Source organism: Phalacrocorax aristotelis, chromosome 15 (assembly GCF_949628215.1).
Source record: "Phalacrocorax aristotelis chromosome 15, bGulAri2.1, whole genome shotgun sequence".
In the NCBI taxonomy this organism is placed as follows: Eukaryota; Metazoa; Chordata; class Aves; order Suliformes; family Phalacrocoracidae; genus Phalacrocorax; species Phalacrocorax aristotelis.
The window spans coordinates 13017694-13042806 of record NC_134290.1 but is presented as its reverse complement, the minus strand read 5'-3'; the positions used below and the strand labels follow the sequence as shown (position 1 = coordinate 13042806).

General features: G+C 40.1%; 1 protein-coding gene across 3 annotated transcripts in view; it reads right to left on the bottom strand.

Moving 5' to 3' along the window:
* The window catches only part of ADGRD1 (adhesion G protein-coupled receptor D1), a 160614-nt gene that overhangs the window by 21674 nt on the left and 113827 nt on the right, over nt 1-25113 (bottom strand). For all 3 annotated transcript variants that reach the window (XM_075110128.1, XM_075110130.1, XM_075110129.1), the window contains 4 exons: nt 22929-23082; nt 15830-15896; nt 14743-14809; nt 8165-8256 (listed from right to left, as the gene is read on the bottom strand). In XM_075110128.1, coding sequence (XP_074966229.1) covers nt 8165-8256; nt 14743-14809; nt 15830-15896; nt 22929-23082 — 380 coding nt within the window. The remainder of the gene's footprint in view (nt 1-8164; nt 8257-14742; nt 14810-15829; nt 15897-22928; nt 23083-25113) is intronic.

Below are 25113 nucleotides of genomic sequence, written 5' to 3'. Positions count from 1 at the left end.
AGAACTTTCACTTGCAGCGACTGCTCTTAGCGTCTATCAGGGACTGATGGGCGACCCAAGAAACCATAGATCAATAAGCACAACAGAGGTTTCTAGACATTGAAGATGAGAAATGGCTGAAGGGTGGCTTGGTCTGGCCTCCTCCTTTATCCCTTCCCTTCCATTACTGATTCTGTTGGGCTCCGCACAAGGTTTCATCACAGGGATTCAATAACCAAGTTTTAATAAACCTCCTTCTATCCTGACATTCGGATATGGAAACAAGCATACCTAAGCATCTCTAATGAAAAGTATTATATCCTTACACTCAGAAAATCCAGCACCTCTTAAATATCAAGTTTTCCTAGTATACTTTGTACCTGTATCATAGAATCATAGAATAGTTTGGGTTGGGTGGGACCTTTGAATGTCATCTAGTCCAGCCCTCCCTGCAATGAGCTTGAAGTCTTGCTGCCCTCCTGAATACAGGAATATGTTGTGTCTTACTGCCCTTCCTAATACGAGAAAGAAACAGGCACATGAGTATCAGAGCTGCTTGTTCCTTTGGACAGGCCCTGACCACCCTGGAGCAGTAAATCCTGTTTAAGGTGAAATGACAGAAAACGTTACCCACAAAAGATGATTTTGGCTCAGAAGGAGACAACCAAATAAAAAAGAAGCTGTGGAAGGGCTCACAATGTCGTCTTGTCCAGCTCAGCCATGGGACAGGATCAGTTGTCACTCCCGGCACCAGATTTAGCCCTGACAGACATTTGTGCAAGCGCTTCTGAAAGCCGGTCAAAGGCGGAAGCTCAGCAGCTCTCCAGATGATTAACTCCATTGCTTTGCAACTCCCCTCCCACTACTGGAAGCTTAAAGATTTATTTTTTTCCCCATCAGTTTAAGCCTAGTACGATTTGTCCCTTTTTCTGTGGTTTTGCAGAGTATCTTCCTCTCTGCAGCTATGTTTTACATACTTCTAAGCTTTTATTACTTCTCCCAAAGTGTGCCTGAAATGCACCTGAACAATCACAGCATGGCCTGGAGCCTTTCTCCAGTACTATGACTCTTAGCATCTGTCGTAAAGAAACTATTACTGTCATTATGGTTCCTAAAAGATTAGCACTTCCTCATTAATACCCTCATCGGCAACATTCAAACCCATGTATTTTTAGTCTAAAACTCTGAGTCAACTAAGGAGATAGGCAAACTGCATTTGTATTTTTCATATTCAATGAGCCAAAAATTTAATTAGGTTGAAGACATTATCATTGGCAGTAGCACTTCAGCTCAATAATTGTCATTGCTTAATACTTTCGTTTTAATTCTTTCCTTTATTGCCAGTCAACTCTCCTCCTTCCAAGAGTTTCCATGAGATACGTCACTCATGCTGTTTGAAGCCACGTTCAGCGAGCAGGATTCCTTACACACAATTAGAAAATGTCAAGAAAAGTAATTGCTGAAAGCAGATTTGGGCTGCCACACTGCTCTTTCTAACTGATGGCTCTCCTTCAGCAAACGGGAAAAGCTCTTTTCTTTTTCAGCAGAGCACACAAAAGCAGTGGCTCCGTTCCTCCGAGGGTTGCAGCTTCTGCCACCCAGAAAGGCACAGAAGGGACTTGCTAGCGCTACGGATTTTGAATCCCCGTAGACTTTCAGATGAGTTTGAAAATCGTAACTTGCTCCTCACCCCTCTTGGAAGGAAAAAAATAAAAAAGAAAAAGAAATTCTCTAATGGTACCACAAAGGGGTGGAATTTAGTTATGGAGGGAGATTGCGGTATCTCCTTTGGCAGAAGAGCTCTCACGAGAGCTTCAAGCCAGTGTCGTGATTGACAAGTATATTCTGTGAAAATGAACAGCCGCAAAAGATCCTTAGAAAGAGAAGTCTTTGGACATCAAATAACAAGAAATAGGAATGGATTCACAAGAACAGAATGCAACAAATACCCGGTATCCTGCCGAATAATGCCTGGTGTTAAAAGCCCCGAAGCCATCGGCACTAACTCGGAGGACTGGTACCCGAGAGGAAAGGTGACTGGGCTGAACGGAAGGCGGCATGTTTATAAACAACGTAAAATACTGATGCAGTGTCATGGCATGGAATGGATCATTGATTAAACGGATGAGCAATTTGCCACAGCGCATTTGGTGTGCTGCAGGAATATAATAGATGGCTTTGCAAAGTGCTTTGGAATGGTCAATTACACGGTTAAACCATACAGATGTCTGCAGCATCATGAGCTGTTGGAGGACAACTCTCTTGTATTTGTATCTGTTAAAGGGAAAATCTTTCTGTATGGCTTTTTTTTTTTTTCCAAATAACCGAAGGAATGGATTTGCATTAAACCTACATACTCTCTTTTCAGTTTAATCCAAAATGGTTTACGCTATATTAAAAATGCAGAGCTAACACAACAGCTTACGTGCCTTGCTTGCCCTGCCGAGCGTTCCCTGAAGCCCTGTTTTGCTCCCATGCACTGCAGCTACTGCCATTTGTTCCAATTTTTAGTCATTAATTTAACTAAACAGAAAAAAAATGTTTTTCCTTCACTCAATAGAGAACTAAGAGGCTGTTTTATTATTTTACTGAGTGAGGACCAAGCTTTGAGGGGTGAAAGAAATTAGAAAAAGGAAAGAAAGAATAGGGTAAAAAGCTAAGAAATATTTCTAATTTTGCCATAATTGCTTTCTCCATGGATGATTATGATAGCTATCACTTCTGGTTCACTAGCTTCTGAAGTGTACACTTTATAAAAAAGATAGAGATTTTTCCAACTCATTGGACCATTTCAGAGCAAGCAGTGAGAAAGCATTCAATAAGAGTTGGACTTGGCAATTTATTCAAGGAAAGTTAATGAAACTGTCTCTTCTGGACAATACGATGCGAAAGTGAACTAGCTGGGAAAGCGCAGTGGTATGGCGAAGCATGGTGTCTTTGTTTCTAGGCTAAAACTACTATTTCTGCAATGTGCTTTGCATTTCTTCCTCTGTTATGGTTAATATTAGTCTTAGTGCAAAACTAAGGTCTTTGAAAATTGTCTTATACTTTAACCCTTGTAACCCAGGAGCCAGGCAGCTCAGGTAATCAAACAGCTACCTATGACAGTCTTAATCAGGGAAGACTTCTCCCTGTGGGTGGTGAAATGTGCACATTTCTAAACCACTGTCATATTAGATATCTTTTCTCACTGTAACAGAGAAGTAACTTCCCAAATAAATACAGTAATGAGGCTTTGAAGGGGTAGAGCAGCAAGAAAAAGGCTATTTAGGTCCTAATAAGAGTTAATGAATGCACTGAGTGAAATTAAGACTTTACATGCAGTGGAAATAAGCAAGAAAAAGAGTTCACATGGTCCGTAACTCAGAAATGTAATCATGTGCCTTTTCAAGCACGTGAGCAATTCCATTAAACTAATCTGCTTTAATTGCATTAAGCTCAGAGAGACTACTCACGTGCTTAAACTCAAACATATGATTAATTATTTCCCTAAAAGAGAGCCCAGTCAAGAAGAATGGATAATGCAAACAAATGTTGTACGTATGGATGTAAACGTTTCAAGGTATTTGATTTGGCATTCTCTAAACCAAAACATTCAAGTTAGCTTTTTGGTTGAAAACCTGTTCCCTGGATGAAAACATTCTCAGAAAGCAGCATCTGAATTATTACACAAAATTATTTTGCTGAGAGTCAATAGCTAATCATCTAATTAAAGGTTCAAATATAATCAAGCACAACTAAGTGAAACAGCTCATATTCTATACGTGTGTCCAATATGCTTCAGAAAACAATACAAAAGGCATGTTCTTAAGTAAATTTAAGCAGTAAAGAGGAGATGATAATAATTCTTTGCTTAGCTTTTACCAGTAAACTGCTCCTGCAGAGTTGAAGTTTCAGATGCTAAAAATGTGACCGTTTTCACTCACACACAAAAATTCCTACAAGGATGAAATACTTACTGTTTAGACTGTCACAGGAGTCTATTATGCATTAATTAGCATCTCTGATCATATACTGATTGATTAATTATATTCATTTTGCCTTAAATTATTGGGTATTTTGCAGTTTATGTATCATATAAACTCACCCTTTTATGCTGCTTCTTCAGTTTATCCTATATCTTATTGTGGGGGTGCTATTATTATTTACTTTGAACAAAAAGACATGTCCACACCAGTATCTCTGAAACTAGAATAAAACCTTCATCAAGATGCTGTCTGGTATCTCCATTGTGCCAAGCACCTTCTGAACCCGAAGAGGTCAGTCAGCCCATAAAGTACTGCACTTTATTCCAAGCGAAACGTGAACGGGGAAGCTGAATAGTAAATTAATTTTAAGATAAAAAAGGAATTTTGTTCACAACTCCCTTTTCTATTTTGGCTTTTAACCATGGTGTTTGACGGGCGCTGCCTTCAGAGGGGAGCGCTGGCTCACCCTGATGCATATTCTCTACTCGCATTTGAATCAGCATTCGGGAGGACCTGTTGCCATATGGAAAATCAGGAACAATTACTCTAAATAATTACATCAGTTTATTGCTGTCTGTTGCCAAGAGAAACAAGCCTTGTTGGTAATATCCACTTGCGTTGCCAAGTAACTTAATCTTTAGGGAAACTAAATACACTCCAGTACTAGCACTTCTCTAACAATAAATATCCTTTCTAACTGATATCATCATGGCTCATAACTGCATCTTTGTTCAGAGAATTTCCTAAGGTAATCTCTGCGCCGTTCTGGGTTGATGGCCTCAGAAGTGTGAGTTCTCACACCTGGCCTGAGACGTGCACCGAGATGGTATCTGAGTATGAGCTGGGCAGCCAAGGCTCACGGTCACCGGGGAGAAATCAGAACTTTTAAGGCAAGTGAGGCGAACACTTGACAGACGAGATCAACTGTGTGGTGGAAGCACTGATTTCTCCATTGATCAGGAGTCCAGGTGGAGGTGCCGGCTTTGCGGACTACGTTACCCACCCAGGCTGCCAGCAGAAACGGAAGCCAGTCCTCGTCAGCAGGATTAAACTTTGTCTTTGGCAGCGAAGCCTGGCGAGAGGCGAGCCTGATGATGAGCCTGTTCTGTAAAACCTGTAGGCTGGGATTTTCAGACTACGATGGCTGTTCATATTTGAACTCAACAGCAGCTGCATGCATGAGGCCTCTTAGTCAGGTGCTTAAAGGCAGGTATAAACATTGGCCTGAGTTACCAAGGAAAGGCAAGCTGTCACTGGCACCTCCTTCACGCTTCTGCCACAGGCACTTCTGCCGTTCTCCTGCCAGTTTTGCTATGCCTTTCAGTTCATTATCACTTGTAAACTTCGAAACCCTGCTGTTTAAGTGCTGTCGTCCAAATTGTTGCAGACAGCAACTTACTGTTTCTCATTGTGCTTGCCACTTAAATTTCATTCCAGCTTGAAAAGACAGCACTGAAATCCCTCTTTTTTTCCCCTCCTAAGTTTATTGGATTGAACAGGCTTCCCTTCCATGGCTCCTTGCACTGTGGGTCTCATATTCTTTTGCCTTTGGCTTTCTGAAACCACGAACACAGGCCTAAAAAAACCCACTTCTGCCTTCTGTACCACTTCACTGCAGCAAAGCACTGCACACAGTGACAAAGTGCTTTCTTGTCCCACCAAAATCATGTTGAGCCATTTTAATTCAGCTGCGTTTCTAGGAAGTGCTTGGTAAATTCTTTCTAACATATTGCGGTTTCCCCCATAGCTAATACCCAAAGAACTGCACTATTTAGATGGATGCCTAGGCCCTTTATTTAAGGTTCACTTTACGCAACGCATTTTGCAGTCTTCAGTAATTCCTCCCTAAGCCAACTGAACTTATTAATTCAAAACCTACCCTGTAGTCCTTGCTGACAGTGACGACAGAGCTTATTGCGGTTTTCTGATTTCTCCGTGCTCTCTGTCACTGATTCATTTCGCTGTACTGATCCACTCTCACACATTAACAGCCTCTAATGTACATCTAGGATCCTTTAGGGGTTGGAGGCATGGGTTTTTTCACTATGAAAAACATGTCCCGTGCAGCTGTCAGAACAGCACCCTCTTGGATTTTGTTCTCTTCTTTTTTTGGAAATGGTACCATGGACAGAATGATTTCACACTAGACTTCTAAACTTCTCACCTGCCGAAGGAGTACTGATGACAAGAAACTGAAATCCAGTGTTACAAAGGCCTTATATTTCTCTTTTTTCCAACAGACCAGTGTCTTTCTCCATGACATCCTCTGTACATTAAACTCTAATTCATCATGCCTCACCAATATGTTGAATCAGGGTATAAATACTTTCTAAGATCTGATTTGGACAGCTATTTATGTCCTTCTTATTTCAAATTTCTTCTGAGGACCCATTTCTGTAATGATATCTACAGAAAAAGAGCTATTCTGTATGTTCTGTTTACCTTCAACTGTATTTTATTGAATTAATTTAGTTCTATGTGGAAAGCTGCTCTGTCAGAGCATATTGGTGCTTAATCAATAATTTAATGATTGAATGCTTCCAGACAAATCTCCCCATTGATTATCATTTTTCTCCACCACCATCACTTTCGTTAGGTGAAATCCTAAAACTGTATTTTAAAAATTACTTGGAACAAGGAGCATCTCTCAGCCAGGCTGTCTGAAGAAGTCATATTTTCAGTATGGAGCTCCACCATTCCAAATCTACAGCTGGTAATAGTTGAACTAAGAACATATACTCCTGATTGAATGGATGTCATCTTATTCCTGCACCCGCCATTCATAAATTGTGTTACTTACGTACACACACAGAGTTTTCTTTTAAAAACTAATCTATGTTAGTGTGCAGGGTACAGTGTGCCTTGAATCAATTCTTTGTAATACAAGTAAGGAAATATCTAAGCACATAGAGCAATCGTGTAGCTCCTCTTCTATTTATGGACGTTGTTTCTTTGTCTTCATAATTCTAATAATTTATGCAAATTGTCATTGACAATATACAGTTATTCGCTTCCTAGAGTTCTGTATTTTCTTTGTATTTCTGAAGGTCACAGGGACTCAGCCAAACCCGAAACAGTCATTTTAATTCCCAGTCTTTTCACTGTACTACAATGTAATTATCTTATAGATTTTTTTGTGTAGGCTTATTTACTGTTTTTCTTTTCCTGTTGGATAAGTATACAATAACTAAACTAACCTCAATTAGGTAACTGCTGCCAATATTTAAAACTTAATGGCATTTTAAAAATTACATAAGTAATCCAAGCATAAAAAATTGTTCTTTATGATACCATTTCAGAGCAGTGGCGCCAAATCCTTATCATGCAATAACCTGTGACTCAGAAACATTAAACACAAACCATCACCATATTTTCCTCCTACCTAAGTTACATATTCCTTGAGTTATATACAGTGTCCTTTTTGTATTTGGACTAAAGCACCTTTAGGAGATACAAAACACAAAATGGAATAGTCAGCATCTTACTTTAAGCTCAGTATATTAAATTATCTTCTTAGCTACCCATATGTAATCCCATAGATTTTAGAAATCAGAATTCATCCTTGTGTATTTGGATGCAGCGATGTGTCTACATTACATATCCCCTCCAGCCGTGCTAGCGCAGTGTTTTAAACACAATACACTCTCAGAGAGGCCACCACCCCAAGAGGCTTAAGGCACCTTGATATAAAGACATGCTTGAATTTATGTACACATTTAAATCCAGCATACGTCTGTGTGCTTTGCAGTATCAAGAGAGTCTTAAAGGTAAGCACATGCCTAAATATTATGCTGAACTGGGGCTAGAAACAACGTTTGTCCTCTGAAGGAGCAGAATGGTTGCAATACCCCAATACTACAGATTAATGATGCTCCGTGAGTTTCATCTTTGAATACAACAGGAAGAGGAAAGTCTCCATCAATAAAAGGGAAAATAATGATTCAGCAAATGTTGGGGACTGTAATAAGCAGGAAAACACGTTAGCTTGTGCCAAACCACAGGTTTCATCCTGTGCAGCATTTGGCTTTTATAAAATATAGGTTAACTGGCTGCGTCCAGGAGAATGATATGCTACCTTTAACATTATTTGCTTTTTACTACAGAGAAATGATACCAGTGTTCTGAGAGAAGTGCGTGACACATGTCTCTATGATATAACAGTGCTAGTGTGAGATTATTAACTTGTTATAATATAATTTGAATGAGGAAAAACTTACTTGAAGGCATTGGCATCTCCGTGGACCTTATAGTTGTCTGCGCTGATTCTTGAGATAACTCTTGTGACAGCAATGAGAATACCAATATTGACCTGAAGAAGAAGAAACAAGACTTGGTCAGGAAAGTACTGACCGTGTCATAGGCGCAAACCGCCCCAGGAGTCTATTGTACAAATACAACGAAAATAGGAACTTTGCATGGATTGTATTTATTTGGCAAAAGAGGATTCCAGTTTTGGACTGGTATAGTTTGACCCTTGCCAATAGATTTCCCTCTCCCCACTATGGGTAGCTCTTGCTTGTTCTTTCTTTCCTTCAGGAACAGTCCCTGTCTGTTTAGGACAGCTAAGTGCTCAGGATCCCTACTGTACAAATAAATACCCTAATAATCTACTACCAGATGACAAATTAGACAAGAACTTCAGTGAACAGAGGCATGTGTCTGAATGCTCTTTGGTTTTGTGCTTGCACGTGCACAGGCTTTGGAAAACACCTCTCTCGCTAGACTTCACAGTGTACAATTCCTGTTTCTTAACAAAATCTGCTTGCAATTTAAGCACAAGGTTATTTTAAAACAGCAATGAGGAAAATATGTTAAGCCTGAACTCTGGTCTTCAAAAGCCCTGCTCTTTTTGAAGTCAGGCCCAGAAGAAACATCAATAAAATGAAAAGAACTCCCACCAGAAAAGTAGGAAATCTTGAAAAGACTAACACTGAAAATCTCTAACAAAAGAGAGTTTGCTCAGGAGTCACAGGTGAAGAAAGAAGGAAATCTTTATCACTTAAAGGAAATGTGGCAGAGACTGTCTTGCTGTGCAAAGACCTTGGGTTTAAAGAAAAAAAAAGAAAAGAGAGAATGTAAAGGCGAAAGACGTATTTCCCCCTTCCTGTCCAAAGTTACACATCAGCTACAAAGCTGATATTTAACATCAAGTTAAGAACAAGGGTAGAAAAGATTTATTCTGAACTACAGCACAAAAAGAAAGAGAAGACTTCAAAATAGTGCTGTCGCTGAGTTAAAACTCAATAATCATACTCTATTTTTTCTCTCTCTCTATAAGCTTATATATTTTTTTTATATATATGTATATATGTATATATAAATATATAAGCTTCTCCTCTTGTGCAGTCAGTGTGACTATACCCTTTCCAGGGTTCATTAGTAATATGTTTAAAAGATGAGAAGGAAACACTGTGATCTCACTGCTGATAAAAACCAAGGTACTTTTAAAATTAGCAACAAACCATGACCTAAAGTTCTATATTTAAATTTCCTGAACTACTTGAAAATTTTTTAAGTATTTTGAGAAAATAGAGTAATCTCATCCAGCCTAAATAAACAGATTAGCTACAAATGTCTTCCTTTGTTACTATTTCAGTAAATAAAGCATGGAGGTATTTCCACTGCCCTTATAATAGGAAACCAAAATACAGCCACTGAATTGTTCCTCCTGTGGCATCTGCTGCAAACACGTTGCCAATGATTTGGATAGGAGAATGCTTAGTTGATGAAACACTCATTATGATTTAACCTATATCAGAATGTTCAAACTAGGAGAATAAACATTTAGATAAGGGAACTGTATACAGTTCTGAACTGTATAACAGTTCTATACTTTTCTGAAAGGCCAGATTACCTGACACTTGCAGTTATTTTGCCTTAAAATTACAAAAGGACTGAGAACACTTTTGCATGCAGGTATTGGCCACACTCTACTTTTCGAAAGAACATAGCTAATAACATTGGTGCTTGTTTCCTAACTCACAGCGCTCCTTTCAGGGCAGCTTGTCCAACCCCAGGCACTCGCAAGTCTCTGGTCGCTGTGAAGTCGGCAGGAGCTGCCAGTTCCCGTTATTGTAGGCCTGATCCAAAGCCCACCAGAGCCCATGGAAAGATCCCAATGACATCAGGGAGCTCTGGCTCACTCTAGTAACTACTTCATCTGACTAAAAATTGTCAGATCAGGAAGAGAGTTCAATGAGTAAGAAGGACTTCTTTCAATATCTCTCCTCATCAAAAATTTGTCAGACCAGCTACAGTGAGACAAATGCTCTCCCTCAGGTTTTGTTTGCAGGGGCTTCACCTAGATTTCCTCCAAGTCTCATGTGATTTTTGTTTCTTCTTTAGTGCAGTGCCGAAGTCCCATGCGTAAACCCCTCTGATGTGGTGTGTTGCATCCTAGCCAAGAAAAGGCTTGGCAGCACAGAGGGATGAAAAAACGGATAAAACATATTGCCTTAATTAAATCCATTGACCAGCATTCCTCTAAAACCACAAACTATTTTAGGCTCCAGTTCAGTTTTGGGCAATGGTACAGGGAGTTATAAGTGCCTCTTCCAGTCTGAGGTTTAACATACTCTCTCACGGCACAAGTTCTTCTGAGCCTTATGATGACATCATCAGTAGCACACTGACGCTGCAAGTTGTTGCAGTTGCAGCCCATTGCTAGGTCACAGCGGAAATCCTTACTGGGTATTGTGCGTTTCCAAACACAGCTCGTTGATTACATTAGATCGATGTTGACAACTGGGAGAATGATACTGGAAAGCCTGTTTGCACTCAGCTCTCCCAGGGCAACTACAGATGGAATAGACCAAATTGACTTATTTTAGACTTCTGCGCACATGACTTCGTATTGAGGCATGTAGAATCACACCAGTCAGAGCTGAGTATCAGAGCAAAACTTGGAGGTTGGAAAGGAAATACACCAGAAAATAAATAAGAAGTAAAAGGTGTAACAGATCCATGGCTTCTAGTTGTTCCTAATATCAATCCTTAATTTTTAATTTCGTACAAACTGTCTCCTTGTTCGAAAAAATGTTGCACGCTTTCCTGTTGGTTAAGTAAGAAGGAAATGGGTTTTAAAATAATGAAAGAGTTTAATTTTAAAATAGTAGAAGTGCTCATAACTGAGAGCTAATAAGAAAAAATGAGATGCTTGGCAGCTGTGGTCTGTTCATTTGTGCTCTAATCCACCACAGCACTTAAGTATGTACTTGATTCCAATGACTCTGAGGATTCCTACTGTTTCAGGGCCTTTAAACACTATGGCTCCAATTCTGTCACCTTTTCCCATGATGAACGATGTCTAATAAGGGACACAAATTGTCACTTTCCAATCAGTGTGCCTACCTGCAGAGTAAAATACTACTCAACATACAAAAATGATCCTAATTATGCACTGGTACATAAAGGTATGAATTAATACCATGAGACAACAGACTAAATCATGTCTGATCAGCAGGCATAAGGAAGAGAATTTTTTTTAATATATAGAATATTCATAAGCAAGTACCACCTGAAGACAGCGATGGCAATCTCAGCCTGGGACCCAAGTCCCATCTGAAGACATCAGTTACAAAGCTGATGCCTCCACAGCACAGGACTGCTAGCGATATGCTAATGGAAATCACTTAGCTCCATAAAAATGCTGTTTATCAGACAGACTTGTAAAAAAAAACACCAGGAAAATAACTACTTACAGGGAAACCAATGGAAAGGACTTGCCACTACAGCCCAGTGTCTCCCCCCCAATGGACCGCTCGCTGCCTGCAGCACGCCCACTGCTCTGTGTACACAGATGCTTTCCGCAGAATTTCCTTAATTCTGCCATATCTATGGAAACACACCAAGGCAGCAGATGGTTGATAACAAACAAAGCCTTCTGCCAGAAGTTTTAATGTCTTGTTCCAAAAATTCAGGTGCTTTGTCAAGTTCTTTTTTCCCTTGAAAACATGTCCCAGGCCCATTTTGGCTTAAATTAGTTTGGTTTTCAGATCAATTGCAACAATTTTTTTTTGTGAAGCTGCCTTAAGTAGATGCTATAGAGGCTTGAGTGATGTGGTTTGGAGAGTGGGAGAGAGGGATCTTTAAACCTTAAGATGCAGGTAAGCCAAAAGACCTACACATTGAAGGAAGTATTTTGTTCATCACATCCCTGGACTCACATCCCAGGGAAAGAGCACTTCGGGTATGAGAATCCATACAGGGCTGGGAGGTCCTGTGAATTACTCCCTAGAAAAGTATGTGTGAGTGTTTTTTCCCAGTCACACTCCCACCACATCATTCGGTTTGAAGGCTCCGTGATGTCTATATTGCCTGTGAGGCTGTGGCAGGACCAAAGTAGACTGCCTGCCTAGTCTCTAGAGAGTGGGAGTTGAAAAGAGCAGTCTCCCTGTTTTCTTCACAGCATAATCCTTTTTCTTGGCAGAGAGAAGCTGTGGATGGAAGTAGTCAAAAACTGCTTTTTGAGACATATTTTCAGAGCTAAACACTAGTTCATGCAACTAGTGGCTAATTCGTTATTTAAAGAGCACAGGCACACATGCACACACAAAATAATGCTTAGCCTTGTTATTTCCCTATAGGCACTAACACATTTTTCAGCTAGCGCAGTCAATGCCCAGAGAGGATAATTTGTCAGCTAGCTTGCTGCTATTTTGGGCAGAGCTGGGTTTAGTCTATTTAACAAATTGCTCTACGTGGATCAACCTTGTGAGCACGTTTTTTTCTCTTTCTCAAAATATTTGTATCCCTACAAGAATATAACCTGAGCTGCACAAATATTATATATCATAAATGAGAGCGAGACTTTCATTGGCAAGCAGCTACGCATGCGCATTGTTGAAGGCTGTGCTCACTCAGGTGAGTATGTGCTTCACTATCTGGCATGTTTTGATTAATATTAACTTAGGACAGCAGCTGGGAAAGATTTTATTTTACTAGTTGCATCTTATTTCCTCCTTTGCTGCTAAACAATGGCCAGAAAGCAAGTGCTAATGTGAGAAGGTGTTTAAATATTATTTTAATTGCTCTCCAATCCCCAATATCTACATATCTTTGAATATAAACTCGTATACAGATGGTCCAAACAGGCCAACAAGAAATTAAGTTTGTTGGAACAAAGTCCAGAGCTGTTTAGCCAGCTCTAAACCAGCGAGCAACATTTCTGATTTACATGTATGTACTTTCATTTGGCTAGAAGAAATTCTGCCCTTCTTGCACAGGGACTTTCCAGTGTTGTCATTAATAATTTGATTAAAATGCTAACATAAGGCCATTTCTGCCACACCAATATAGTGACTGTTTGCATTGTTTTCTTAATATATATTTCTATAGCCTAGTTTTTCAGAGGCTGTACCTTGGGTGGAAGATACTGGACTAGGCTGGGCTGGGTGCCTATAAGAAGTGCTGATTTCACAGTTTCCCAGGCAAATGTTAGGATGTGCACTCAGCTGCAGTGTAAAAATGCCTGTGATGGAAAAGGTCATCCAAGGAGCCACCTTCTGCTTGCCAAATAGTTATAGAGATATGCAATGGTAAACACTAGTTCTATATGTATAGCTCGCCTTCCCTCCTTTGGCATGTGAGCAGGATTAGTGGGGTTTTTTTGGTGTGATGAAATTTGGGGGAGCTTCTTTGTGCTTTCTGTGGAAATCCTAGCTTTCTTGGGGAAGTACAAGGCACAGTCAGTGGCTCCTTTGGATGCTGCTCCTTGCAGGTAATCCTGCTCTTGTTTTACCTGACCCTCCTTAAACACCACAGCAGGCAGACTCAGGTCTAGATTTGGGCTCATGCCTTTAAAATCTAAGTAAAGCTTTAAAGACAACCTGATTTCACTAATCTGTGAGTCTATTCCATGTTCATACTGTCACTCTGACATTATAACCTGCAGCAAAAATCGTAGATAACCTCATCAATTAAAGTATTGGAAACAGTGCTGAAGAGGAATAATCTCCCACTTAATCCCTGCAAACACCCCTGACTCCTCAAGTAATCACAGCGATTAAGCTACAACTCACTGTAATTTAATGTGTGGGCATAATTAAACTGCTGCAGGGCATTCATGTATCAGCACCAGAGCCGTGACCCTGCACCCTGCCCTGGAAAGATGATGTTCATTATAGCTGGCAGAGGTGTCTGCAGCATCCACCGGAATGCCAGCAAGCTCACCTTAACAGCCCTGCCTTGATCAGCCACACAGCCTGCCCTACCTGACGCCAAACCCCAAAACCAGAGGAGCAGCACAAATCCCTTATCAGGGTAAGAAGGCAGATGTAGCTCGTTATCTTCCCCAGAGCTCGCCCGAAGGGCCACCGCTCATGCCGTTGTTTTAACCCATTCCTGCCAGCCACTCTGCTGGCAAACTGCCGACGATCGTCTCCACCGAGGGCACTCGGCTTTGCTGGGAAGAGTGAGCTCTCTACAAGCAAAAGCTTCAAATAGCAGTGGGGTGGAATCAGCCTTTCGGCTTTTACTGGGGGATTTTTCTGGGAATTATTAAAACTTACAAGATTACACAATACTACGCAGTTATTAATGGCCCCAAGGGGGCTGTTTTGGGAGAGGGCTCTCCCGCTATTTTAGGTTGTATTTTTGTCTTGGAATACTGAAATGAATGGACTGAGGATTAATATGCATAAACTAATACACAACTGTGTCAAACACAAAAATCAGAGGAGGAACAAACTGTGGACCATTCATCTCTTGTCATTCGTGTCATCGGACCTTCAGCTAGCTCTGCTGGGTGCCTGACGCGGCCGTGCAAGGAAACAGCAGCAGCCGTGGGTTTACCTACCAGAATTACAAACAACGCCGGCGCCACAAAAGCCCAGATTGCTCCATTCTCTAGTGAAAGCCAGCAGCTGCAGAGAAAAATCAGAATGGTTTTGGATGAAACACAGAGTCATTTAATGAGTAACGTTCTTAATTATAAAAGATACTAGGAGAGAGTGCAAAAAGACTGATGAATTTTAAAAGCAAGAGACATGACAGAGCATCAATAAGAAGCTCCTTTTCCCCTCACACTTGGGGAATCTGAGGCAGGATCTCTTTTTGATTTGTATCTTGCAGAGAGTCAGTGACAGCTATCTGCCCCAGCACGCCTTCAAATAGCATTAGGGGCGGAAAGATGGGAAGAAAGGGAAGGTTTTATTTGCTATTTGTTGTTCTTGTATCCCGTATCACAGGGACTCATTCCAGCGCTGTGAGCACTGTTGTAGCAAGAGACAAATTGGAGCCCTCCCTGCCTTGCCTGGCTGGTGGTGAGGAAGAGGCTGGGAAACATGCTGTCAGCTTCACATGCCTCTCTCACCGCAGTGATGATACAAGCCGCTTTACCACACAGAGAAAATAACCCTTCCTCTTAATCTTTTGCTTGCATTATGGTCGGATCGAATCCCATGGTGGTTTTTTCAGATAAATTTGCTTTTCTTTTTCCAAATTGGAAAGGAACTTAATTTTCAAAAAATTTAAGAATATCCATTCTGGATCTTTAGATGGTTAACTGCCATTTTCTTCAAAAGAATAAGTATCTTTAATCAAAGATTATTCTCATCTTTTTAGAAACGTTTCAGCCCGCACTTCAGTCGGGGGGGGGGGAGCAGGGAGCTCACTGTAGGAGGCCACTGCAGCAAAAGGGAAAAATAGGCAAAATGTCTCAGGAGTTTTTGTGCATCTCAGCAGTCAAAAGCAAACCTGCGGCTTCTCGGTCTAAAAACACGCCTCTACAACAGTCGTCCTTTAGCAGGCTACCTCCCCTACTCCCCAGCAGGATCTTGCAGGACTACGTCCCTGTTGTTGGAGGTTAACAGCTCTACGTGTGTCTCTCCCCATCGGACTTCCCAGCCATATTGCACCCGGAGTGGCGACATTTTCATACGCACTTGCCACTTTCTCCGTAGCTGGCCAGGGACGCTGCTGTAGAAATGATGCAAATCACCAGTGGGCAGCCTGCAAAACAGCAAAGTTGGGGGCAATATCAGTAACAAAAGTACATCTTTCAGTAAATCCTGCAAGTTCAGCTAAATTTCATATGAACAACAGAAGAGCTCAGGGTAGTTTTAGAATGAATTCTAACTCGGCGTCCTCCCGCAGCTGTGTAATACAACATGTTTTAATCAATTAGTGTCAGGCAAACAAAATGACTTTTCAATAAAGTACTAGTTTAACAGTTAAACTGAATTAGTGCTAATTTCATTGAGAACCATAGTCCTTTTTCAGCCTGGTTTTTGTTTACGTAATTTCTGTCTCTTGTTATTCAAGCAGCGATACCCTGTAGAGAAATATCAGGCTTATTTTAACCACTTTCCCCCAAGCGCACCTTGTTCAAGAATTCAAAACAACCTGAAAAACAGAGCAGAGCTTCTCACAGGGGCACACGACAGCAGGCGAGAGGACAGAAATGGCGACGTGTAGTTATCTACAGCATCACGCATGGCAGCGAGACACAGCTATGAAGAGACAGAAGCAAATTAAGATCCCGCTCAGATGCCTGAGACTTATTTTGACAGAAATATGTAATAGCTCCACAAGATTTCTGTGTTTAAAGTAGGCTATGTTTCCAGATGGGTTTTGACAGTTCCAGCATGCTGCATCCTGGGAGCTGGAGGAGTGCTTTACGGGATCACGCAGGAATTATACAAAGGCATATATACGCCATTATATATATGGTCCTGCTGCCCGGGGAGCCGCGTGCCTCCGGCCCTCAGCGCTGCGATACCCTGTTGTGCCACTTCAGCACAACTTTCCAGGCCAGGAGCTGGAGAGGAAGCGAGGTTTTTCTTGCCAACAGTTCTGAATGTAGTAAAACCTCATCCCTTTGAAGATTAAATGATTGTCTGTTAATTCCTGTATGATTTAATAAAATGTGAAGGTTTGGGCTTTTATCATCTTATGGAATTTAATAACCAGGTCCCAGACAGAGTATTATACATGATAGCTTAAGTTTCAATTTTCTTTTGAATTCTTCAGGTTCTCTGCATGAGGCTTTTACAAAATTCTCTGACAAGTAATATCTGCTTAATCTTACCAATATCATCGTCACAAAATTCTGTAACGTTTTCCTGTACTGGCAGAAATAGAAATTTTGGAAGAAGTATTTTCATTCTTTAATGACTGTGGGTAGAAGCACCTTGTATTTATAAATAAGAAAGATACTCATTAGTTAAGAAGCAGCATCTACAGACGTTGTTTAGGTGTTAGACTTTGAAATCCATTCTGCAGGATTGGGTTTAATATTCCATGAACTTGATTCTGCTCTCCCATGCTTGTCCAAATCAGGAATAACCCCTGAGGAGTAATATGTGTGTAAGACCTAAGCAAAGGAAAGATTTTAGTTTACTATCACATCTGCCTATTTAAGAAAGGAAATTCCTACACACATTTGAACAATATCAAGAATAATTATATTCAACAGAGCAATTAAGCTCAGACATAAGCCTATCTGCTGAAACTCAGTCTGCCACAGGTATTTGAACTACCTGGACTAATCGTCCCACAGGTATTTCTACAAATTCCCAGTCACTTCTTCAGTTGCTGAGTAGACATTGTTGATCGGCATTGTTGGTCTTCGGATGCAAGCTGTCTTTCCACAGCGAGGACTTTGTCACAGAAGCAAAAATACCTGTGCCCAGATAACTGTCCTTTATGATTCTAGTCTGCCTTTTTTCTCCCAAGTCAAATGCTGGATATTCAAAGGATTTAGCATGACTCTTAATCAATTCCAAATGGCAGTGAAGAAGAAAATCAAATACAGAATTCCTTTGGAAGATAATAAAACCTAGGCAGATGAAACATAGAGCAGTCATCTGCATAAAAAGGGCTGTTAAGGCAGTGAGAATAAAATGGTCGGCAGCCTGTAGTACTGTGTTTGACTTTTCTTTGCGTTAACAAGATACTAAATGGATAACAGCAATGGAGGCAGAATCAAGGTTTTGTTACTGTGAAACCGGAGTATTTTTCCATTAAGAAACAACCACTCAATAAATTCCATAAAGGTTGAAAAAATATATTTAGCCTAAAGGCACCATAAGATTTGATCTGGACTGAAGAATCCATATGGATTATATATTATACACAAAAGTAAGTGTGTTTGCTTAAGCTTTTGTCAGTAATAATTACATAAGAGCTGTGAAGTTTAGTCTACACCCATAATAGGTAATGTTAATGTTGGGCTGGCACTGGTTATCATCCACAAAAGATTTATGGTTATGGTTTATTACTGTTTCTGAATGTTTCCTCTGTTAGCAGATGCCACAAATACGCTCACCAACCCTACTCCAAATTGCTGAATTTATGGTGCAATAGACCGTGCTTTCCAGAGCACAGTATCAGATGCAAATGCTCTAGCACACCTTCCTGGCAGCTGATCTATGGCACTGGTGTCATCTGTCTCTGTAGTCCTAGAGCATCACATTCAAATGGGGTAAATCAACCCACGTGGAGCCGTGTGCTGCTGCAGCTCGAGTTCTCCGGGTCCCCAAGCCAGCTAATTTGAAGCTACCTCCCAAACTTGGCACCAAGTTTGACGCAGAGCAGACATAAACTCTTAGTACCTGGCACAGGAAGCCCAGTAACACAAGCCTTGCTGAGGCAAAATCCTCCCTGAATTCAGCCCAAATACAGACACTAGGGTGACGTCTAAAAGGAATGTTAGCTAGGTGCTCCTCTTCAGCGTTAAACTTCACATCTAATCCATTTGCTTTATGTTCCTGAGGCACTAATGATAAATAAAATGGAAAATGCCTGTAAATCTGTATGCTGCATTTTGAAAGCTTCTGTGTCTTCTGTACTTAGCAAAAAACAGACGGGCTATAGAAACACTGTGGCAGACAATTCGAAGCAATTTTAGGACATTAATTCTAAAAGGCTAAATATGTCATTTATTGAGGAAGATGAAGCATTAGACACAAATGAAAGTATATTTCCTTCCCATACTGAAAAGATCTACTTTACTTGATGGGTGAAAGTATATTCTCCCATTTGTTTTTAGAAGTTAATTTTCTGTGATTTTCTTTTTCTTCTGCTGCATTACACTGCATCCATGCACAAGTCTGGGACTACATCAAGCAACAGCAAATAAAGAAATTCAGGTCTTTTGGCAGCTCAGAACAAAATCTTCATTCTAAGGCAATCGCTAAAGGAAAGGAAATTGTCTGAAATAGGAAAACATGTTAAGGCCAAAGTGCCACAGCAAAATCTCCGCTGTCACAAACTGTATCATCAGAGTCCTACAAATGGGTGGGTGGGAAAACTTTTGCTACCATAATCTGTGTGTGTTATGCTGAATCACCAAGGCAACAAAGTTTTTTTTCTCCCCCAATCAATCTCAAGGTAGTTTTAAAGGTAGGATATTATCACCTTCCTCAAATTGCTCTTCTTTTGAATTCCTGACAACTGCAGTCTTTGAGGTATTTTTAGCACCCTTGGGACTAAAGATAACACACAGGAACTTCAATCAACTCTGCACACTTGGTGTTCTGTCTCTCTGATTACTCTTGAATTCACTTTACAGGAGTAATATCTCTCAGAAATCTCAACAGATCTTTGGAGATCAGTGACATTCAGTGTAGAGTTCGTTGTCGCTGTCTCCTCTCATTGCCTCAAGTTTCAATTTGTCATTAATATAAGCTTTGCAAACTTTTACACGTGTACCTAGCCCAGTTTTACTGCTTAAATAAGAACGATGGGCCTGGGTTTTTAAATTCAGGGCTGGGGTTTGTCATTATTCCAGCAACTATGAGTTTGCAAAAGTGAAATCCATTCACACTTCAATTAAAAGCAAAGAATAAAGAAATGAACTACCTGTTTTGACTAACATGGGATGTGACATCGTCATCTTCCACTTCTTTCAACCCTCTTTGGTTAGTATAACAATTTACTAAGTCAAAGTGTAAAAAACTAGCCATTTTTAATAGATATTGGAAAACATATATCTATTATGGTCTCAGAATGGCACAAGAACGCTTGACTTGCTTTTCACAGCTGCTGTCAGTACAAACTTACCCTCATTTTAAGAGCCAAACAAAATAATTTTAGGACAAAACCTTTTTAGCCTCTTTCCCCAGCCTCGCAAGACTTCTATTTAGCTGTGGGAATTTTATTGGAATATACCTAATTTCTTCCTATTGTACTTTAACCAAGTTCGTGAAGGAACAACCCAGGCTCTATCCCCTAGAACACGAGCACGCACTGCTGCCGAAGGCAGTACTTGATGTTGGATCTCTAATTAAAGATTTCTATTCACATTCAGTGCTATATATGTGCTAACAAAAGAGAAAGTTGGGAACTGACAAACCTGGGTGTCCTTTTAAGATGCAATGGGCATTTTCTCTCTAAATCATCATTATTCAGCAACTCCTATTACCAACTGGATGAGCACGAGAGCTACATACCGGACAGCGAGTTGCGATGCTGTTGGCTGAATGAAGGTTGCCTTGATACTTAGCAAGAGATAAACAATTTGGAATGCAGTTGCCTGGTTAAATTACTTCAGGGATGTTTAGACATACTTGCAGCAACGACATGATGTCAGATATGATTAAGGAAATTCAACATTTAATTCAGATGTAAATACTTTGAGCTATAGGGAAAAAATCAAGCAATACAAACTACTTTCCCAGCAACGCGGTAGATTTACTGGATTTCAGAGCACACATTTTTTCCCAAGTCATTGCAGGAGTAATAGTTGGAACTTGCTTTCCAAAATTAAAATATTTGTCAAAAAAGGGCTTTTGAAATGTTTACACAAAGAAATGTATTACCCTTATATGGATGATGTCTTCCACTATCTGCCTCCAACAGTACCTTTGCTTCATTTGAAAAACAGAGCTTGCCACCGTGTTTCTTACACAATCCTTGCCAAGAAGAGCATTGCTAGAACAACTGATATAGAAATTTCTACTGCTGGTGGCTCCTGTACTTTGCTACGTACATCTATTTTGATGACAAGTACCTCCTGTTGGGCCTGAGAGATTATCATCCAAAGCATTACTCAAAATACCACTAAAGAGACTTTCTGGTAACCACATTTAACATCCCATTGGGTTATGTACCAATAGGCTCTGTACTTGTGCTAATTACTAGTAATTGAGTGGTAGCAATCATAGTGCAATAAAATGAGGCAAAATGCAACATTTAGTACTATCATATCGCAGTCATATGCCATGTTTATCCTTGTGTCTTACAAATCACTTTGTAGATCACTGCCATTTCACAATAAATAAACCTTACACAAAATGCCAGAAAGAAAGGGTAAAGGTGCATTGCAGCACATATAAATCATTAATTTATTTTCATAAGGTAATTAATGATTGATTGTAAATTGAGTTAATCAAAGCATCTGCTATAAGAAATTACCCCAGTGAATTAAATGCCAGTTATTATTTTATTAACTGTTGTGGCTTTTTACATAATATTTCTGAAGGAGAAAGAGTTCTCAAGGGCTTGTGAGAACGTTTTCTTTGGTTTGATCCTCTTGGATTTGTGTTCCATGAGCTCAGGATTAAATAAATCCACAAGAAAACTCTCTAACATCAGCATGTTTCTCTACATTTAGCACTGGATCTAGAAGAATCTACAAATCTCCAATGTCTTCAACCCTCAGCCTGTCTATATTCTCTCACTTTCGGATCTATGTGCATGAAAAAGATTAATTACTCCACTTAGCCCATTTTGAGTAGTGGTTTTGCGGGAAAAAAAAAAACAAAAACAACAACAACAACAAAAAACCTTCTACTAAAACCACAGCAGAACAGCTTTCAAATGTTTTTGGCAGCCAAAGCTTTAAGGTGCATACTGTTGACATGTAAGCTGGCAATTCCTTAAGAGAAAATCAGCTGTCAAAGCCACCAGGATAAGGACACATGTATGTGACACTCTTGGACCTGTCACAGAGATACAAACTTCTACCTAACCAAACTGCGGTTTGTCCCCTCGGTCTAGCAGATACCCTGTTCACCAGAGGCCTCTATCAAATGGCCTGTAGACAGAACCGCTAAGGAGATTTTAAAATGAAGGAGGAAAGATGTACAGAATAAAAAGGACATATTAAAAAAGAACAAGTAGGCAGCTGTGGAAATATATATATATAGAGATATATATAAGTGAACAGCATTACTATCACCCAGATCTGCATGGTGCCAATAGCTATTAAATATTCCATTTATGACTGCAGTAGGTCTGTGATACTGGTTTTTATTCATCTTCCAAATGAATCTGGGGGGAGGGGAGGAAGATAATGCATGTTTTAATATATTTTGAAATTATCTGTAATTACATAGATATTACTTTGCTATCTTTTTACATCTCTCTTTTTGACTCAGTGTATGAGGTTTTCTTCTTCTAAATTGTGGAGGTTTGTCAAGCACCATTGCTGTACTTCCAGGACAGCAAAAGCAAGCTAGCTCTCATCTGCTGTGAAGAGTCTGGAACAAAATATTCAATTTGGATTCCTCAATATACACACAGATTATGCTTTCGTTACTGCATATAAAAAGCTGTGGATTATTATTTGTGAGATTCTTGTGTCAAAGGACTGCTTTTTTATTCTTAATAATAATATTGAGGTTCTGTGAAGCCATTTTCAAGGCATAAAACAACATGTCATGAAGTCTTGTAATACTCCTGTGCTACTGCACCGATTTTTTATGTATGGATTGTAGAATACAGAGAGAATAAGCCAGTGTTGTGAGTTGGAACCAAAAAAAAGAGACCATACCAGTGCAGTGAGACCTCCCCCCCCACTCCTGCGGTTGATTTGGTAATTAAGGATCTGGAGTGGAATTCACTGCAGTAGAATTAGGTTTAGGGACTATATATTTTAAAGTCTGATTACAGTCAGAAAAATTATGCATTTTCTTATCCAAAAGACGTACTCTCAGTAAGGCAAACCATGATCGTAGCATGACAATTTTACTTATGCTTCTGAATGTAATCTTGTCCTATAGTGAAAAGACTTAAAACAAGCAGCTACTAAATGCTTACCCCATCCAATTCCGTAATAATATAAGTGCTTGCTCTCTTCTGACCCAAATACTTTGATCACCATACTGTAAAGATGAAATCCTTCCACCAGCATCCATGCAAAAGCACTCAGGAAGAAAAAGTGAAGGAGAATGGCCAAGATCTTGCAAGGCACCTAAATTAAGAACAAAAATGAATACATTACTTCTTCGTGATGCAGTCACATTGGTTTTCCAATTATTTTTTTTTTTAAATTTCTGCATGTATTTACACACTAAATGCTAAATCACTGGAGTAAATGAGGCTTAAAAACAAAGCACTAGAGAATTTCATTTTTCTACAGCACTTTCAGATATCTTCAGAGTAATAAATCCTCTTGCCTCTTGACAAAAACCAAAAACTTTGCCAAATGTGATGTGGAAATCCAAACTGATTATTTATTTATAATAGTAGGAATAATACTCCTACTAAAGTGTACAAAATATTTAATCATTCAAAACTGAAGGGTCGAGATCCTGTTGCTGAGCCAGTAGTGAATACAGGAGAGCCAAAGAAGTAGGGGTACAGGCATTGTCCTATACCCTGCTCCCTGTTCTGGGGTGGTAAAAAAGCCAGCATAGTTCATGCCTTGTTTTCTACAAAGAACTGGTAGAAAGTCAGTGGATCAGTTAAGCTTGAGTGAAACATGGGGATTTTAGAATAAGGTGCCACGCTGAACCTACGCTTTAGTTACACTTCACCACGTGGCCGCCTTACTTCGTTGTTCCTCATATTAAAAATAGGATAACACACAAAATAGATCACCTTGTAATCCAGTGTCTGTCTGCCCCGGTTAGAAATTCTGTAAAAGCCTCATATACTCCTCCATCAGCAATACTAACATAGACATTTCAAAAAATTATAGCAAGCTATGATTGGGTTTTGAGTCTTAATTGCTCTGTGGTGGGCACCTAGTTCACCCACCTGTTTGAATTCTCAATTTCCCCCAGTCTGAAGTCTGTACCAGCTGTATATGGAGTCATATTTGACAAAAACACATCTAGTGATTAAGGCAAAGAACTGAATTTCTTCTCTGTAGGGTGCGCACAGCCAATTGGAATATTCCTTGACAGCCCTTTTTTCACTATGTGCTATCAAGATTCTGGAAATAGGAGCTAATACGAAAGTTTAAGCAGCAGCAAGTTACCACCGAGAAAGTGAGCCCACCCGGTGTAAACGGGACTAGCTGTTTCTATTTAAACTCTAACATGATTTGAAATGAAACAAATGCTGCCTCGAAAGAGAGGAACGCCATGACTAAGGCAATGCAGCAAGAAGTAAAGACATCCTCTTGAGTCCTGTTTACACCCTCTTCAGTGCTTCTGGCCCACTGTGGGCTATACAAAATGCCGTCTGGGCTTAAGACCTGGCTTTTTCTTAATTGCTCCTTGAAAAGATCTTTACATTTGGCTCTAAGTCTCCTATCAGCCTACCTCATGAAACCAGGACAACCCAATCCTTTCTTCTTCCCCACTCCTCACGTATTCACACAGCACCTTCTCCTTTCCCCACTAATTGCTTTTTGAGGATGTCTCACCACAAGTGGTTTTGCTCAGCATACAGTAATTGAACAGATGTGACTGCCAATGATCTTACCACAAGATAACCTTGTTTGGTTTGCTTTCAGTTAAGGCACATTTTAAACACAGTCTTGGAACGAGTCCCAGCTGTATCTCGGTTTCACATCTTGTAGCATACTGATGACGGCCATTCTGCTCTGTAGTTGTAACGTCCCTCCTATGACACCTACAGAATTTCAGAGGGGTCGCTTGCATGCAGTCCATGGGAATGGCAAGACTTTTATTTTTTTCTTCAAGGTTTCCCTTCCTCACCATCCAGGCGGGTGGGGTCTCTCTGCAGAGGAAGCATTACCAGCAGCAACCAGTTTGCTGCCGCAGTGGTCTTCAGATGTTAATCATTAGTTCCCTTTGCTGCATTAGCTTAGCTGCCCTGCGCTGGCAGTTTCCTCTTTTTGTAGAGGGTTCTGGATTTTGTACACTAATGAAAAATAAGATGTTGGGACTTGATATTATAATGAAAATTGAAGCTTTCCTGGACCTTCTTACTTGTACTCGGCTGGTCCTGTGCTAGTGCAAGGACGTTCTAATGCAAATCCACTGTGACTACATGTATTAAAAAGCAATAACTTTGATTTTAATTCATGTAA